This window comes from Rhinichthys klamathensis, unplaced genomic scaffold (assembly GCF_029890125.1).
Source record: "Rhinichthys klamathensis goyatoka isolate OS25496 unplaced genomic scaffold, OSU_Roscu_1.1 h1tg000269l_1, whole genome shotgun sequence".
NCBI classification, from domain to species: Eukaryota; Metazoa; Chordata; class Actinopteri; order Cypriniformes; family Leuciscidae; genus Rhinichthys; species Rhinichthys klamathensis.
The window spans coordinates 3,161,531-3,178,649 of NW_026606789.1; the positions used below are offsets into that span (position 1 = coordinate 3,161,531).

Below are 17,119 nucleotides of genomic sequence, written 5' to 3' on the forward strand. Positions count from 1 at the left end.
ATTTTTGTTACTAAAGGTATGTTTCAACCCATGCAACAATTCTAATGTTTTAATAACATATCCTAGATTACACTTGACTTGATTTTAAAACGTTTCTTGTACAAATTGATATAAAACAAGTTTTGCAAATGTTGTTGTGACATATGTGTCACATCGGGCTTTTAACAGTAAAACAGTAGGTGGAATTTTGATGTGACGTATGTGTCACATTAAGAAAAATGCTAATGAACTGCTCAAATAATTTAGCTGATTCAATTATTTTAGTATTATATATATTCTGCTGCTCAATTCAAAGCATATTTTAAACAAAAAAATGTCAAATTAATAACATTGTTAAAGGGTAACTAAGCCCCAGATCAGAGCCTGACTCCACCCACTGGCAATATTTGAAAAATGCTGTAAAAGTGGGCAGAGCCCAGCGGACGGAGGGGCGTGCACCTGAGACGCATCTCTCTGTAGGCATGGGTGTGGTTAGCTGGTGCCTGATTACCTCACAGGGCACCACAAATTGAAAATTCAACTGCAGTAGCCACCGTTCAACCTGAAGAGGACAGCACTCAGATGTTTTTACACCATATATTGTAGAATTAAAACACTTTATACCCAAATGTCTAAAAAATGACTTGAATCAATGAACAGCAATAATAAAGCCCCAGTCTTACAGATCATTAACTAAAGAAAGTTGGTTTAGGGTTTACCCTTTTATGAAATGTATTTTGAAAATATGTTGCATACCTGTAACTAAAACAGCTATGCAACATATGGTACAAAACACCATATTTATTGTTATTCAGTTTGCACATTTTCGCGTTGTGAAAAAATAATCAAAAAATGTATTTCTGGTTAAACCGTATACCTGAAAAGGTAGAATTTTGCAATGTTATTGCACTACATGCATGTTCAACATGTTGACCTCTGGTGTGAGGTAGTTATTTATTTTTATTCATTTTGCACATTTTCGAGTTGTGAAAAAATAATCTAAAAATGTATTTATGATTAAACCGTATAACTGAGAAGGTTAACTTTTGAAGTTACAAAACAGTTGTTGTAAAATGTAATGGTCACAGTTGTGTGGTTTTGAAATATGTGGCAAAGCAAATAAAATGCAAAAACTATTACTTCTGAAAAAAAAATTTTTTTATTTATCTTCACAGAAAAGTAATAATTTAGAAAATGTTGTGGAAAAGAAAATAAACAGAAAAAAAATGTTATTTAGCAAGAAAACTGACCAAATTATTTTTTTTCCAAATGCATCATAAAAGCCCAATGTGACATATATGTCACATTAAAAATGCACCATAAACGCCCAATGTGACATATATGTCACATTACAGATCTTTGACAAGGAGTGGTTGTTTTTAAAAAACAACGGCAGAAACATGTTTTAAGTGGTCCAATTAGTCTGTTTTATATGCCCCATAATTTTCCTATAAGGGGAAATTGGTCCGGGTTCTTATGGGTTAAAATATATTTAAATAGAAAATTGCATATTGTCATTGCATTTTCGCACATTTTGTTGTTGTATTTTTAATCAAATAAATGCAGCCTTGGTGAGCAGAAGATACTTCTTTTAAAAACATTAAAAATCTTACCGATTCAAGACTTTTGACTGGTAGTGTATATATATAGCAATTTAAATGAAACAATTTATATATATATATACATATATAATCTATATGCAATTTTTGTATGTCTAAGACACCATTCTGGTGCAACTGCACTTTTATTCTTCAAATTAACAAGAGATAAGCAAAATTTTGTGTCGATCAAAAAAAAAGGCAGGATATTATTCTGTTTACCCTCAAAGTAAGAATCTTGAGGCTCGATGTCATGAAGGCAAGCATTAAGAAAGGCCTGCTTTTGACAACAGGAATATTTGATAATAATCAAAATGGCATTCTGTCACTCACATAACTTAAGCTTGTGCTCAGAGAGATGTCAGCGACCCTGACACATTTTATTTTTTCATCATTCATGTAGCTGTTATTGCAGGCCTATTACTGACTTGGGGATGTTACCAAGATGGCCGCTAAGTGAACTGAATTGTCCTGAAGGAATATTCTCATGTCAAGACTTAAAATCCTGTTGAATCCACATTTTGTTCAAAACCATGATCATTAGAGTACTGCTACAGTGGGATCAAAGAAAGACTGTTTTTTGCATGTTCAAAAAGCCAACTCAGAGCCAAAGGATTATCTAAACTAGAGGACAGAATTATACATTTCTTTTGTTTTGTTCTTGTGATTGAAGGCTTTAAATAGGGCATGATAAATATGATGCACTTTTGATTTTTCCCTCAGTTTCAGAAAGTGGTATGAAAGGGATTTCAGATTCTTTCAATTCATTTTATTTCATTTTAGGCTACGAAAAGCATGCTTGTTACGTTTTTGTCCATGTTTTGGCAGCTGAGGCGACTCTGGTGCATGCTGAGTTTCTGCATATCTAAAAGGGCTGGTGACCACAGCCAGCACTTGGCTTGAAAAGAGAAGTAAAAGAAGTGAATTGACTGCAGGGTGTTTTGGCTCACATTAGACAGACATAAGGTTATTAAACACCCATTGCCACTCACATATAATTTATGCACAAGCCAAACAAGCTATTATTCCAGGTTTAATCATCAACGGCCCATATGTCTAGTGACAAACCCACCCCTGCCAACACTGTTATTCTTAATTAAGAGTAGGCCTACACTGTTTACCACAGCAAGACAACACATCAATCAGCACATGTTGTAGTAACTTAGTATTATTTGATTATAATAGCTCCTTGTAATAACAGCTCATGAGAAGTATACAACAAAGGTTTTAAGGGTTTGGATTTTGTTTCATAATGGTACACTCTCAGAATAAAATTGTTCAAAAGCTGTCATTTGACCCTTTCAAAAGGTTATAATATTTACCATTTAGGTAATGATATGTACACTTTTGGTACCAATATGTACCTTTTTAGGTACTAATATGCATTCTATATGTACAAAGGTGTACCTGTTGAAAGGGTACCACCCCAGTGACAGCTTTTGTGCCTGTATGTAATGAATGTATTGCCATGTCATGTTAAGATCCTTCCAGTAAATATCACGGTGTATCCAATTAAGTGTAACGACACAAAATACAGAGAAATTTAACTCGTTTCTGGGTTGCTATTAAAGTAATACTTTGCCAAAAAAAATTCAATTGAGTCATTTGGACCACTTACCTGGTACTTTCACAAAGCTTTTTGAAGCTTGAAAGCTCTAGTAATTGGTGGTGTTTGTAAGCACTTTCTATTTTTTATTTTACTTATTGTTCCTTTTTAGCAGTTTGAATAGACCATAATTACAGTTGTTGTTGTTTTTTGCTTGAAATCATTTTTCACACACTCATGTCATGTCCTGTTATTGTGTTTCAAACTTTCCTTTAGATAAAACAGATTTATCCTCAGCTATGGCATTGAAGTATAGCCACAATCAACAGCCATTTCTCCACTTTTAGCTACAAATCTGTAGAAATTTTACGAAGTTGTCCCTTTTTATTACTTTTTAGGGTTTAAAAAAATGAATTATTCTAAAATATTACGGTAATTGTCAAGTTAAAATAACAAAAAAAATGTAATTACCCATGAGGTTTATTTACTTCATTTTAAGGGAACAGGTTTCCTCGCTTTTTTTTTTTTAGTTAAGTCAATTGATTACTGTTTTACGGTGTTCACTAAAGGACCAGCAAGCAACACAACAACAGTAATTGAAATGGGGGACTGGGCAGGTTTTATCTTTAATGTAATGAGAACCCATTACATTGTCATGACACATTAGCCTATAGCACATTTCCATGGTAAGAGGATGACCTGTTTAGATGAAACAGACCTTATTGTGTTTGAGGAGGATCTTGCGTGGGAATCGCAGGCTGCTGCTGTCCCTCTCCTGCTGTGAGCCTGATGCTCAGCACTCTGATGTGCAAAACTCGCTGCAAACTCGCTCTTCCTGGATATGCACAGTGGGAACGGAGCCCCTTTTTATCTTAAGCAATCTACTGGGGCCAAGGCTTTTATTCACATTTTCCCCTCAATGGAAAAAACAGGCAGAATATTTAATATGTACATTAATTAGCCCACTGGAATTATTTATACAGGTTCTGTGTCAGGCTTGTCATTTTCCTTTAGAATGTGCTAAAAATGTTGTGCTGCTGCATCTACTGTAACATTTCAGAAAAACATATTTTTAACCAGAAGAGTCCTAATGACCTGATGACAGATTTGTATTGTCCTCGTTCCAGCTTTCGATCTCAGAGCTCATCGTTACTTTTTTTTTTTGTACTAATAATATGGGGAAGGATAGGTGTTATATGAGAAGACAGAGTTTAGACACAGCCACATTTGTCTCATGGGTGTTCATCCTGAACACAGACTAAACTTCACATTACATAAGCATCCGCTTGTCTATTCCTGCATCTTCTCTAGAAGCCACAGATCTGCCTTGCTTTTAATCTGCAGTAACGAAGGTATTTCCCCCCACACTCTTTTTACCATCAAACATTTCCCACCAAAAAGTTTTTAGGGCAGGTCTTTTATAGAGGTAATATTTAAGAGCTTCTTCAGATCTATTGTGTCACATAAATTTGTGTTCCCAAATATAAACACAGATGTTTCCATTTATGTGGTCTCTAGAAGCTTCTCTTGTGATGATGACAAGAAATTTCTCTTCAACTTTGCTTTGGACTTTTCTTGGAATGTAAGGATCTTACCCAATATTCAACAATGATTTAATTGGCTTGCTCAAAACTTTTCTTGTTGCGCACTGGGAGAAAACTGTGCAAGCAAGAAGGTTTGTTACCAGTTAGCACCTGAAGGTAGATGGTGTAGTGGTCAGGAACCTATGGCTCATGAGCCACACATGGTTCTTTGACAAAAATCATGTGGCTTACCAGGTCTCTCACTCATTACCAACAATGATCGATACAAAATTAGATACATCACTAGAGATCAGCTTTCTGCAGAAAAAGCGAGAAAGCAGCCAATTACAATTTCTTTTCTGTTCAGTCTACCGAAGTTAATGAAAAAAGTAAAATAATATTATATATCAAGTTGTACCGTGCGTGATAAGTGCTGTTCGTGAGTGTCATGACAGCAATCAACAGCAAACCACGTTTTTATAACCTTGAGCTCCTGCACTTAGATTCAAGCAGATATAGCTTGTTTGTGGCAACGGCGAAAAGAAAGATTTTTAGAACAGCAGCAAAAACTACTTTTCCAAGAGACATTTCAAAACATTTCACCGGTTACTTTTGCTTTGGCAATCTACTGATACTCCTGTCGTTCCCGGATGTCAAATGTGTAATTTTCTGTCGAATTTTAACCACTGAATTTGTGGAAGCGAATTTGTAAAGCGAACTAAAATGGACCGAAAATTGCCTGTTGAATATTATAGGTTGTATTTTTAAATAGAATTCATATTTTGGAAGTGATATCTGAAAGGTGAATATGGATTATTGAATTTTTAATAATGAAAAAGTGTGTGGAATGTTTTGAATTAAAATATTCACAGCTTAAATATACAACCATGTTGAATTTCAGCCCATAAAAATGCAAGCCCTAAAAATACAATGCATTAAAATGCAAGCAGGGTTAATGCAATGCATATTTTTTCAAGTAGTGCAATTCAACAAGCTTCAAAAACATTTGCCATTGTTTTAATTCCATAGTTAACTCACTCACTCACACACTCTCTCACACACACACACACACACGCGTCTGGTTCGCTATCTTTGTGGGGACTCTCCATAGACATAATGGTTTTTATACTGTCCAAACTGTATATTCTGTATACACTATAGACTCACTATGGTTTATAAGCTTGTGTACCCATGTCCCCATGAGTCTGTGTGCACTCAGGTTGAAGTCCGCACCGGGGGACGGACGGACACACACACACACACACACACTCACACACACACCTTATGTGCCCATGAGTAAAGATGGCAGTTGGCACATCACATACTTCCAGAGCTTCATGCGCCAGCCAAGCAATGCAATGAAATGAAAATCCTTAATTTTTAAAATGCATGTTATAGATCTAATTGTGAACAATTCATCTCCGCATTATCTGAATGTGCAGGACTTCTCCAAACATTAGTCCGCTTAAACCCGCCCCTGCAAGCTCACGTTCGCCTCCACTTTTGAGTGCAACGGCCACATCTCAACATCTAATCAAGAACCGATGCATAGAACCAAGTCACTGCCCTGCATTTTTTTATTTTCCAATAATCTGTAACTCTCGGATGTATGTAGCAATATGAAAGAATAGATCAGTCGCGGACTTAAATGAGAATATTTCATTACTACAATATCCAATCCAAGTATTATATTTAGATAAATGAGTACACTGAATAACATGGAAGCAAAGCAAGGAATCAAATCAACTGCAGAGAGTGCGTGAGCTATGAAGACATTTCTTCTAGGGACTTGTGAGCTACAGTACAGCAACATATTCAAACTCATTTTGGGCAAGGCTGGCACTGGAGTGTGCTTCAAAAAGGATGATGACAGAATACAGATGAAAGCAGATGCATGTTCCGAAGGTTAAGACGAGTGTTTGTTCAGTACCAAAGAGAGAAGATGTATACACGCTAGCTGAAACGCAAGCTGAATGCAAATGTAATCATACAGAAAGTGAAGAGTTAGCTTGTGGGAGAAAGTTTGATTTGATCACAGACTAAAATACAAGGGACTATATTTAGTCCTTAATCTAAACCCTCTGCCAGCAATGAACAATGGGTCCTAAGGCTGCAGATGTACGACTTCAAAGTAGTACACATGCGAGGCAAAAAGAACATCCGCCGTCAGAAGACATCAAAAGCATCAGGTGCAGGATCAGGATCAGAATGTGAGATTTATAAGAGTGACACCCAAAGCAGCCAGAAGACGCATCAGCCACACATCCAGACTTGATAGCGGTATGGAAAGAAATCATTAAAGGATGATTGCATCACTCCTTCAGAATAGTAAAGCATATTCAGCGGCAGCAAATGAGCTGTGAAGCATTTGTTATATTGCTTCCTATGGAACACATTTGCTATGGGACATTAGGGATTTGGGAAGACATTTGAGCCACACAAAAAATCATTTCATAACTGTCAGGTAGACAGAGCTAATGAACCAGAAGCATTTGAACCCAAACCCATATTTTGTGGACAATGAGAAGACGTGGCCATAAACTATACTGATGAGTGTTGGTAAAATATATTGTACTTTATTACATTCGTGCCATTGCAAGTTATCCTTACATTGTTTGTCTACTTTACAAAAAGAAAAGTATAGAATATTCTTAAAAAGAAACTTAGCTGGAAATGATTATATAGCTACGTATGTTGGAAATCCAAACATTTATAAACACACTTTTTCCTGAAACATGATGGCATCCAGTGTAAAACATTACTGATGGTTTGGAGCTTTCAACACTTTCTTACTGATGCTTTTAATAATATCACAAGTCATCCTCATATGTTACAGCTAGATAACAGTATCTTAGAGGCAAACCCAAAACTCAAAATTCAAAAACTATGTTGAATACACTGTAGAAATCAACAAGCCACTCATTGAGAATGAATATTGAGATACTAACCTCAACACAATGGTAGTTCTATGACCAAACATAGTACTATAAAAGCTAATGGGAGAACAGAACCAATAAAGATAATCAAAACTAGACTGGCAGAAGGTCTTGGTTAAAAATGTGAAGTCCTGTGGATTAAAAGCACCAACCAGATGTTGTGAAGTTGCACACAGACCTGGAGGTGTAGAAAAGCAATGCTGTATAAAATAGAAGATCAAAGCTCTATGTAAATGTAAGGCAACGTGTTTGGTTCAGACACCCTGTCTGATTGCAAATACTATGTTAGAAAGATTGCCAGTTCTCCATGGTGTGCAGTACTGATATGACAGATAAAAGTTTAGGATGTTGGTCAAGCAGTAAGCAGTCAATTACAGACTTCAGCATGCATACCAATGAATGTCTGAATGTTAATTTGAGTACGCTCTGCCTTGTCTTAGATCAAACGCTGACAACCCAAAGGAAAGAAAAAATTCTGTATCCCGCAGATACAGGAAAAACATTGCTTATATGGTTGCTCGTTCAGGAGTTTGCAGATAAGGGTCATTTCAATATTAACTCCTATAATGTTGTAGGATAAATAAACAGATACAAACGAGACTATTGTTGCAATACAGTTCTTACTGAAATCTAAGGTCTTTTCCATAAAAATCTAAGATTTTATAATCTCATTGTTGTCTAAAATAGGGGTTTTCGAACTTGAGAGGGATCCCCGTTCTAAAATAGAAAAACAGCTACATATTTTCATGTGCAAATACCCATTACTAAGAAAATAGTTTTCTCTGTGAGAGAAGTTATTAAATATTACATGGAATATTTATGTTTTAATCAAGTTGACTGTGTATGTTTCTATCCATTATTACAGTAATATTATTAGATGTATAAACCCAAAGGGAAGTTTTTTAATATAGTACTATATTAAATATATTCAGTTATATATAGTATTCTAAAAACATGAAACATATACCTTATGAATTAAATCTAATATATTATATTAAATATATATTACACATATTATTTAATTTTATTCCAAAGAATTTTTATTTAACCCATAAATAGTATTTCAAAGTATATTGTTAAAAGTTTTTATTAAATAATGAATAAACAATAAATGCTTAATATCTGCAGACCCCCAGCATACCCGTGAAAACATCTAATCTAAGAGAAACAGTTGAGATCTAATTTTTAAGTAGAACAGCACGTCAGACTTTTAACCACTAACAATTCACTTACAAAACATGAGGGTGAGTAAATGATGACAGAACTTACATTTTTCAGGCAAAAAAGTGACAAAATGACAAAAAACAACGACGATAATATGACTTCTGTGTGTAGCTGGATAGTTTGTTTCAACTTAGTATACAGTAACAACTGTTCTTTACTAAGTATACACAAATGCAAAATCTGTTGGAGTGGTTGGATATCTCTCACTTACCTTCAGATCTTGCACTTTTGGGGCAAACACAGGCACCCGGCAGGCCAGTAACGGGCACCAGAATGGAGGCTTAGTCTTTTCATCATCCTCTACACACACCCATCCAGGCAAGTTCTCTTCTCCTACACATACAGTAATAAGCTTAGCCAAAGGCACAATACTGTCACTGAAGCTGAAAGCTAAAAACTAACACATTTATACACGAGAATGAACCCATGAAAATGATAAGTGAAAGATTCATGTCAAAAAACCTGTTACTCATGTGTGAGAGAAGCCATACTTACTCAGGGCGATTTTGGCCAGATGCAGGCGATTGACCCAGGAGATTTTGCTAATTGGACTGGGCGTACCTAAGACCACGGTGAAACTGACTGGACGGCCAGACCTGTCAAGAGATACACACACACACACACACACACACACACACACAAACTGTGAAAATCCAAGAGGGATTTAACACAATCAAAATCCAAGTGAAACAAAGCCTCTTTCAGTTCCACGCATGACTAAAATTGTACAGCTGTATTTGTGCCAAGAGTCAAAAGAGTTTGGTTCTGCTAAAAGGGAAAAACGTAAGGCAACAACAAAAGACACAATTCAGCTTAAAGCAGGGGTCTTCAACAGGGGGTCCACAGCGGTACGGCAGGGGGTCCGGCAATTACTGTTTGATCTCAAAATAACATGCTTTATGCATTAAACAATATTTAGCTAATTTCACCCAAAGCTTTCATTGTGCTTTCCACAGTATGGTGTTTAATAGTAATGTAATGACTATGCTGCATTTACTTGAATTAAAAAGAAAGTCAAAACAGTAATATAGTGAAATATTACTACAATTTTAAATAACTATTTTTTTATTTTAATGTATTTAAAAATGCAATTTATTTCGGTGATGGCAAAGCTGAATTTTCAGCATCATTACTCCAGTCTTTAGTGTCACATGATCCTTCAGAAATCATTCTAATATGCTGATTTAGTGCACAAGAAACATTTATTATTATTATCAATGTTGAAAACAGTGGTGCTGCTTAATATTTTTGTGGAAACTGTGCTAAAAAAAATCTGTTTTTTTGGATGAATCAAATATTCAGAAGAAGGGCATTTATTTGAAAGCAACATAAATATAATGCTAGACTACAATAATAGTAATAAAAATGTAAAGGCTGTAAGTAACAGGGGATCCCTGCTCTGTCTCATTATCCACCAAGGGTTTCCTTGGCCTAAAAAAGGTCAAAGACCCCTGCTTTAAACACTAATGGTCCATTAGACTTCATGACGAGAGGTCTTAAAAGCTCTTAGTTCAGCCTGTTTAAACTTCCATTTGATCAACAAAGGTCTTTTGGCTGTGTGGAGTGATAGAGTAACTCCAAAGAGCCTGTCAAAGACAAATCCAAGAAATGTAAATCCTTCTGCTACAAGTGTGATGAAATGGATGAATGCGTTTCAGTAAGAGAAACTGTGACATCCGCCCACATTTGAAGGGAATTTAATGCACAGCTCTATTTTGTGTAACCTGTGCCCACTGGCATCAGTGGGTAGTCGACACTCACTTGTCAGGCTTCCCAGGAACCATCAGCCGTAGACGGCACTTGTTGGCACACTGGATCTCGTCCTCTTTGATGCGGATGAGCCTCTGAAGAGCCATGCACCAGTCCTGTCCCACCGTAGTGTTGAGATTCTGTACACGCACACAGTCACATTTACGGGAGACAGCTGTCAGACTGACTAAGCACCGGTTACCACAATTAGCACCCTGCTTTTGATATTAACAACACAATAAGCGCAGAGAGAGGTTAGAGAGCGAAAGAGCCTCACACACGGACTAGGAATAGGTATTATTATAGCTATTATAATTAGCTATTCAAATAGCGAGGTCAACAATGCAGTTTCAACATTTTTAGCAGGTGTGCTTTAAAAGGGATGGATTTACAGAAGAAACTTTGGTAACACTTTACTTAAAGCCTTTAAGTATGATGCATTATAAAAGTATTTTGAAATGCATTAATTATGCCTTGTAACATACCTCAAAATGCATTGTATGATTTAATGAATAATTGTAACCCCAGTTATAATATATTATAATACATTGCTACACCTTTATAAAGTAAAATACGTTAAAATACATGACAAACAACCAATTTCAGATGTAACAACGAAGGATTTATGAAATGATTTAATGCATTACAACGTACATTATGAATACCTTTATTATGCATTATACATAAAGGCTATCTCATTGAGGGTGTTAGCATGCTGAAAGCTGCTAGACTGCGAGCACGGTAAACTCTCTCAGAGAAGTTGCCTCTCTAAATTCTTCCCTTTGACAGAACCGCCAAGCTTTTGTTACAAATCCACCGTCTTCAACAATACATTTCAAGACAATTACCGTCAGACTTCGAATCGCCTGAGCAATGTTTCTGTTAGTAAACATAATGGGTTTTTTTTTGTGTGGACTAGATGTGTGCAATAAAAGTTTGCAGATATTTAGCGTATATATTTCAAATAGCTGTCAGTAAACTTTGGATATTAGTCAGGGTAGATGTAAATTTAATTATTTTGTTTTTAAATATTTACATTTTCTTTAATGAAAACTGTTGAAGAGCTTATCTTATACTACCAAAGCTAAAATAGTCATTCTGAAATAATGTTACTAAACAAATGTTTTAAATATGACATTTTTAACATAGGAAGGAACATTAAATGAATGACATAATAATACAATACAGATCTGTAACTATAAATTATGAAATATACATGATTTAAGCAATGTTTAAGGCTGATCTCATGCTGCTTTTTCGTGCCTCTATTTGAACACCCCTTCAGCAACATTTGATCGGTGTCTAGTGGAGACATCTCTATAAAAAGCCTAAGGGCTTCCTTAAATGGATAGTTCACCCAAAAATGACTCATATACTCGTATGGTAAACAGAAGTTACAAATAGTACTCATATTTCCACATCTCTTGCCATCTTTTGCATCTCTTGCTATCTTTTACATCTCACATCTCTCATATATCTTTTGCGGAACACAAAAGAAAGCATGTCGAGAAACACTGGAGTACAAGCAACATTAAAACCCCATTGACTTTCAGAGTATGGACAAAACAAAACAGTTTTCTCAAAATATCTTCTTTTGTGTTCCACAGAATAAATAAAGGACAACATGAAGGTGAGTAAATTAAGACTTTTAAACGAACTGTCCTTTCAAGAACGACTAGTCATTCAGATAACTATGAAAATCTGTTTTGCACATCCCTAATAGGAAGGGAATCATCCGCTGACAGTCAGAAATTGATCAGGTGTGCAACAGTGTGGTGATTAAGGATTTTACCTGGTACGATCCCTGCAGGGTGCCCACCAACAACGTGACTTCCTCTACCACAGAAAGATCATGCTGTAACTCCTGCAGGTCCTGGAACAGCCGCGGTGGTCCCAGAAACAGCTTTCCTGAACAAATAACATTTCCATGATAATCAGTAATTGTATTCACATTAAAGCTTTTGGGTCTGGAATAATACGCCTCCAGCAAATTCTTGCAGCGGGAAGGCTGCGCTCAACTAACATTGTAATTCTGTGCAGTATTTGTATCAGGCTGAAAGCTCCAACACAGCAGGAAAGATGTGGAGAAAAAGTTGAAGTTTCTGATGCAAAAAAAAGAAAGAAAAAAAAGTCACCCAAGGACTTTTGGATCATGTTACCCGGGAATTAGACCCTCTGTAGTGTCCTCTGACTGTGAGTGTATATTATCCCTGCTGGAGAGTATGAGCTGGGTTTAAAATTGAGCTCTGAAGAAACCTTAGGTCTTCTGAACGAGATTAATGTACCAGGACCAGGAGGAATATACACTGATATTAGTTCTGGGAGAGTGATTTGTCAAAGGTGAAACAAGCATAACTGGGGGAAAATTGGAATTTATTTTCCAGTGTCAGAGAACAGTCAAAATCTATACAATTAATAAGGAGATTGAATATTAATACTATGTGACAGTGTTTCCTGCTCCACTATAGTACCGCAAATACAAACTAGTGTACTCCAATTAATTCACATTTCCATTCCTTTATAATTCATAAACATATTACATTATTGTAATGAAATTCCCATAAATCTTTAGGTTTGAATCACTGACTCATACTGAACTGTAAGCTACCATTTTCAGTCTTGTTCAACTCGAACCAAGAAGCCACAGTGTCAATACTGACTGTTTTTTTTATATTACATCATTATTATTATTATTCATTATATATATATATATATATTATTAATAATAATATTCATTACAAATGATGTAATACATAATTTAAGTGTATTTTATTACAATTAAAATATAATTTAATCAATATAAAAACAGAATAATAAGAATTAAATTGTTAAAATATTAAAAAGTAAACACACATACTATAGTTCAAAAATGTATGGTTGATCAAATTAGTTGTTTTTGAAAGAAGACTTATGCTCACGCGCATTTATTTGATCAAAAATACAGTGAAACAATAATATTGTGAAATATAACTATTTATATTATATATTACTATATATTCCTATATACAAGTACTATATAATATATTACTATATATAATATTATGTTATTAACAAAATTTATGCTTAAGTTAAAATAACAGTTTCCTGTTTTAAATGTAATTTATTCCTGTGATGTCAAAGCTGAATTTTCAGTGTCATTACTCCAGTCTTCAGTGTCACATGATCTTTCAGAAATCATTCTAAAATGATGATTTGGTGCACAAAAAACACTTCTGTTACGGGTGTGCACGGAGATGAACCCAAACGCAGACGGTGTACAATGAACTCAGGGTTTATTGGGACAAAGCAGGAAAACAAAGCCCACGAGGGGGCAAAACAGACGAAACAAGGGATATAAGACTGGCAAGACTAGACTAGATAATGACTGAACAAGAAACAAACAACACTTTGTATAATACTAACAATAACAATGATTACTAACTACGACTTTCAATGACAAGACTTTCCACAAAATACTCACAGGTAACATTTGGCAATGAACCAACACAAGACAGCAAACACAAGGGGATGAAATAAGGAGACTAATCAAGACATAACAGGTGACACGGGTAAAGCAATAATGACTAAATCAGGATAACAAGGGGGCGGGTCTAAGAGACAGAGACAACACAAGCACATGACCAAAACACAAGGCCATGTGCTTGCACACAGAACATGGGTCTGTCATGATCCTGCCGCAATCCTAAGAGAATCACGGACATGATGGCAGAATCATGACAATTTCTTATTATTATCAATTTTGAAAACAGTTGTGCTGCGGGAAACCGTGGAAAAAACAGCAACAACAACATAAAAAAATAAAATAAAAATAAACGATTTATTTGAAACAGATATTAATTTGAAAACAGGTATTCATTTCCTTTAAAAAAAGAAAATCTTACCGACTCCAAAATTTTAAAAGTTTATATGTACACACATACATATATAAATATGTAGTAGGACCAATTATGTGTCTGTACAATATAGAAAAAACTGCTATGAACAAGCTTTACCGACTACATCAAAAAGCCAAGTTCGTTATTTTTCCCATGCTCCTCTAACCACATGAAAGGAGTACACTTAAAAATACCAACCTTGAGAGTTGGTGGAGCTCAGGCGCTTGCTTCCACTGTGCTGGTAGACGCTGTCTTTACGCTGGGGGGTCTCCTGGCCCACCTCCACCACTTGCACTTGCAGCAGGGGGGCACTCCATTTAACTGCGTATTTTGGACCGATGGGGACTAGGCTGCTGATATCCGGAGGGCCCCTGATTAAACACAAAAGAATTGCTTTAAGATCGCAAAACAAAGTCCAACTCGCAGTTACAAACAATGCATGATCAGAGGACGTATGAACGATGGTGACAGAGATCCAGGAATTAGACAGGCAATTAGAGCTTTGTGATCAGAAGGATTCCCAGAGAGCCTAACACCCCCTACTGTGATTTCAGGAAATTATTATTCATGTATTCCTCTGTTATGCATGATCTGCGCTGAGAACAGCTCGATGAGATTGAGGAGTGCAGGAGAACTTTGAAGCCAGTGTAAAATCATTCTGATCCGAAGTCTTTGAAAACAGCATGACCCAGTGGTCATTAATGAAAAAACCTGCCAGATGTGAGAATGTTACCTTGGCTCCTCAAAGATGTTATCAATGCCCGTTTCAATGTCTCTGTGAGTCAGTTAAGAGGGAGTTAAAAAGAAGATGGCCTTAATTCATAAATTATGAGCAAGTAACTGAATTCTCCTCATTTATTAGTTTATCTCTAATTAACCCAGAAATGAAAGATCTGACATCATTTACTCACCCTCATGTCATTCTAAATGTCAAACGCAAAAGAAGATGCTAGGCAGGATGTTCATGCTGCTTTTTTCCATACAATGAGAGTCAATGGTGACCTCCAAAAATTACATGAAAGTACCATAAAAGTAGATCATATGACTCATGCACTATATAACATAGGTCTTCTGAAGCCATACAATAGCTTTTAATTTAAGATTATTATTCACAGAAAATCCTCACTCCCCCCACCAAAGCTCTCAAATCTCATGTGCAATTTAAATATTTGCATATACATATTTAATCTGGCACGTTGCAATCGGTTCCGAAACACATGAGAACCAGTGATGTCAAACCTGATGTGATATGTTTCGACGTGCCAGATTTGAACATGAATGAGATTTGAAAGATGCGTCGTCGGAGAACATTTTTAATGAAAAACAACTTAAATGTGTCTTTTCCTTAACATCATGCTATCGTACAGCTTCAGATAACTTGGAATGAAGCGTCATATGGACTACTTTTATAGTGCTTTTTGTCATCATTTTTGAAGCTTGATGGCCCTTGGTCACCATGCACTTTGATTGTATGAAGAAAAAAAAGCATTTTTTTCACAGAAAAAATCAAGGTTTGAATAGCATAAAGATGATTAAATGACGACAGAATTTTCCTTTTTTGGGTGAACGATTTCTTTAAATATAATGCTACATAATTAAATGAGCTTAAATCTCTCTCATGAAAGGACAGAGTTGTGATGTCCACATTGTTGGACATGTGAAGAGGAGTGCTTACTTTACATTGATGTTTGCACAGACGAGCATGTCATTCAGGAGGAAGACTTTGCGCTCCTTAGACTTGAGGACTTGACCCTTCTCACCATAGACGGTCTCAATCAATGTCTCAGACAGAATCAGCTGCTTCTGATCAGAGTTCAGCTGCTGTTTAAAAAAAGAATCATTTTAAAAAGTAAATGAATACATCCACACCATGACAGAACACTTGCATCACCTGTATGTCTGTGCTCTTCAGTTTATACTCTTGACTTTGAAGTCATGTCTTTTGATTGATCTCCTTCTTCTTAATTCATTCTCGTTCTAACAACCTTGAATGTAACACTTGCACAGTCTAACAAATCTAGAGGTTAGAAAAACTGCTTATTTGCATATGAATGTGAGATATATTTGTGCAATCAATGCATCTGATGAGGGAAGTGGGAACTCTCTAGTACCGTGGTTCTCGGTACAAGACACTCCCAGTTTAATTTTAAGTCAGTACATTTCCTAAAAGTTAACTTATTCTGTGATTGAAAACCCCAAGAGGGATGCAGGAGGGAGGAAAACGTTTATAATTTAGCTTTATTCAAAAAGTGGGTAGAAAGAAATGGTAGAAAAATATGTTGTTAACTCAATACAAAGTAATCATTTTATGATAATATTCTAATAACTTCTTTGGCTTTTGAACAACGACAGTATAAAAGCCACTTTAATTTTGCAAACAACATGTTATAAATACAATCCAAATAAATTTGAATTGAAAAGTGTTTAGTTTTTCTGTAGTAGTGTAATGACATCACTGTAATAGAGGGTAGAAAGAAAGAAATACTCAAAAAATATGCTGTTAAGCAGTCAGATTATTTCCATATTTTTTTCTTTTGGCTTTAGAACAATGAAAGTCAGATTAATTTAGCACACAACATGTTGTCTTTAGAATTTCACAATTGCTATTTTTTTTACACATTGTAGAACATGAGCCTTCCTACACGAAAAATATAGTTGTCTTTATATTTTAGGAAGGGGCTCCACCATG

General features: G+C 35.6%; 1 protein-coding gene across 8 annotated transcripts in view; it reads right to left on the reverse strand.

Annotated features, from left to right (window-relative positions):
* The window catches only part of arhgef10lb (Rho guanine nucleotide exchange factor (GEF) 10-like b), a 51,776-nt gene that overhangs the window by 7,546 nt on the left and 27,111 nt on the right, over nucleotides 1–17,119 (reverse strand). For 7 of the 8 annotated variants that reach the window (XM_056268168.1, XM_056268167.1, XM_056268169.1 and 4 more), the window contains 7 exons: nucleotides 16,106–16,251; nucleotides 15,164–15,205; nucleotides 14,629–14,801; nucleotides 12,348–12,463; nucleotides 10,568–10,695; nucleotides 9,302–9,402; nucleotides 9,018–9,139 (listed from right to left, as the gene is read on the reverse strand). In XM_056268168.1, the coding sequence (XP_056124143.1) occupies nucleotides 9,018–9,139; nucleotides 9,302–9,402; nucleotides 10,568–10,695; nucleotides 12,348–12,463; nucleotides 14,629–14,801; nucleotides 15,164–15,205; nucleotides 16,106–16,251 (828 nt within the window). The remainder of the gene's footprint in view (nucleotides 1–9,017; nucleotides 9,140–9,301; nucleotides 9,403–10,567; nucleotides 10,696–12,347; nucleotides 12,464–14,628; nucleotides 14,802–15,163; nucleotides 15,206–16,105; nucleotides 16,252–17,119) is intronic. The other variant, XM_056268163.1, reaches the window with a different exon arrangement.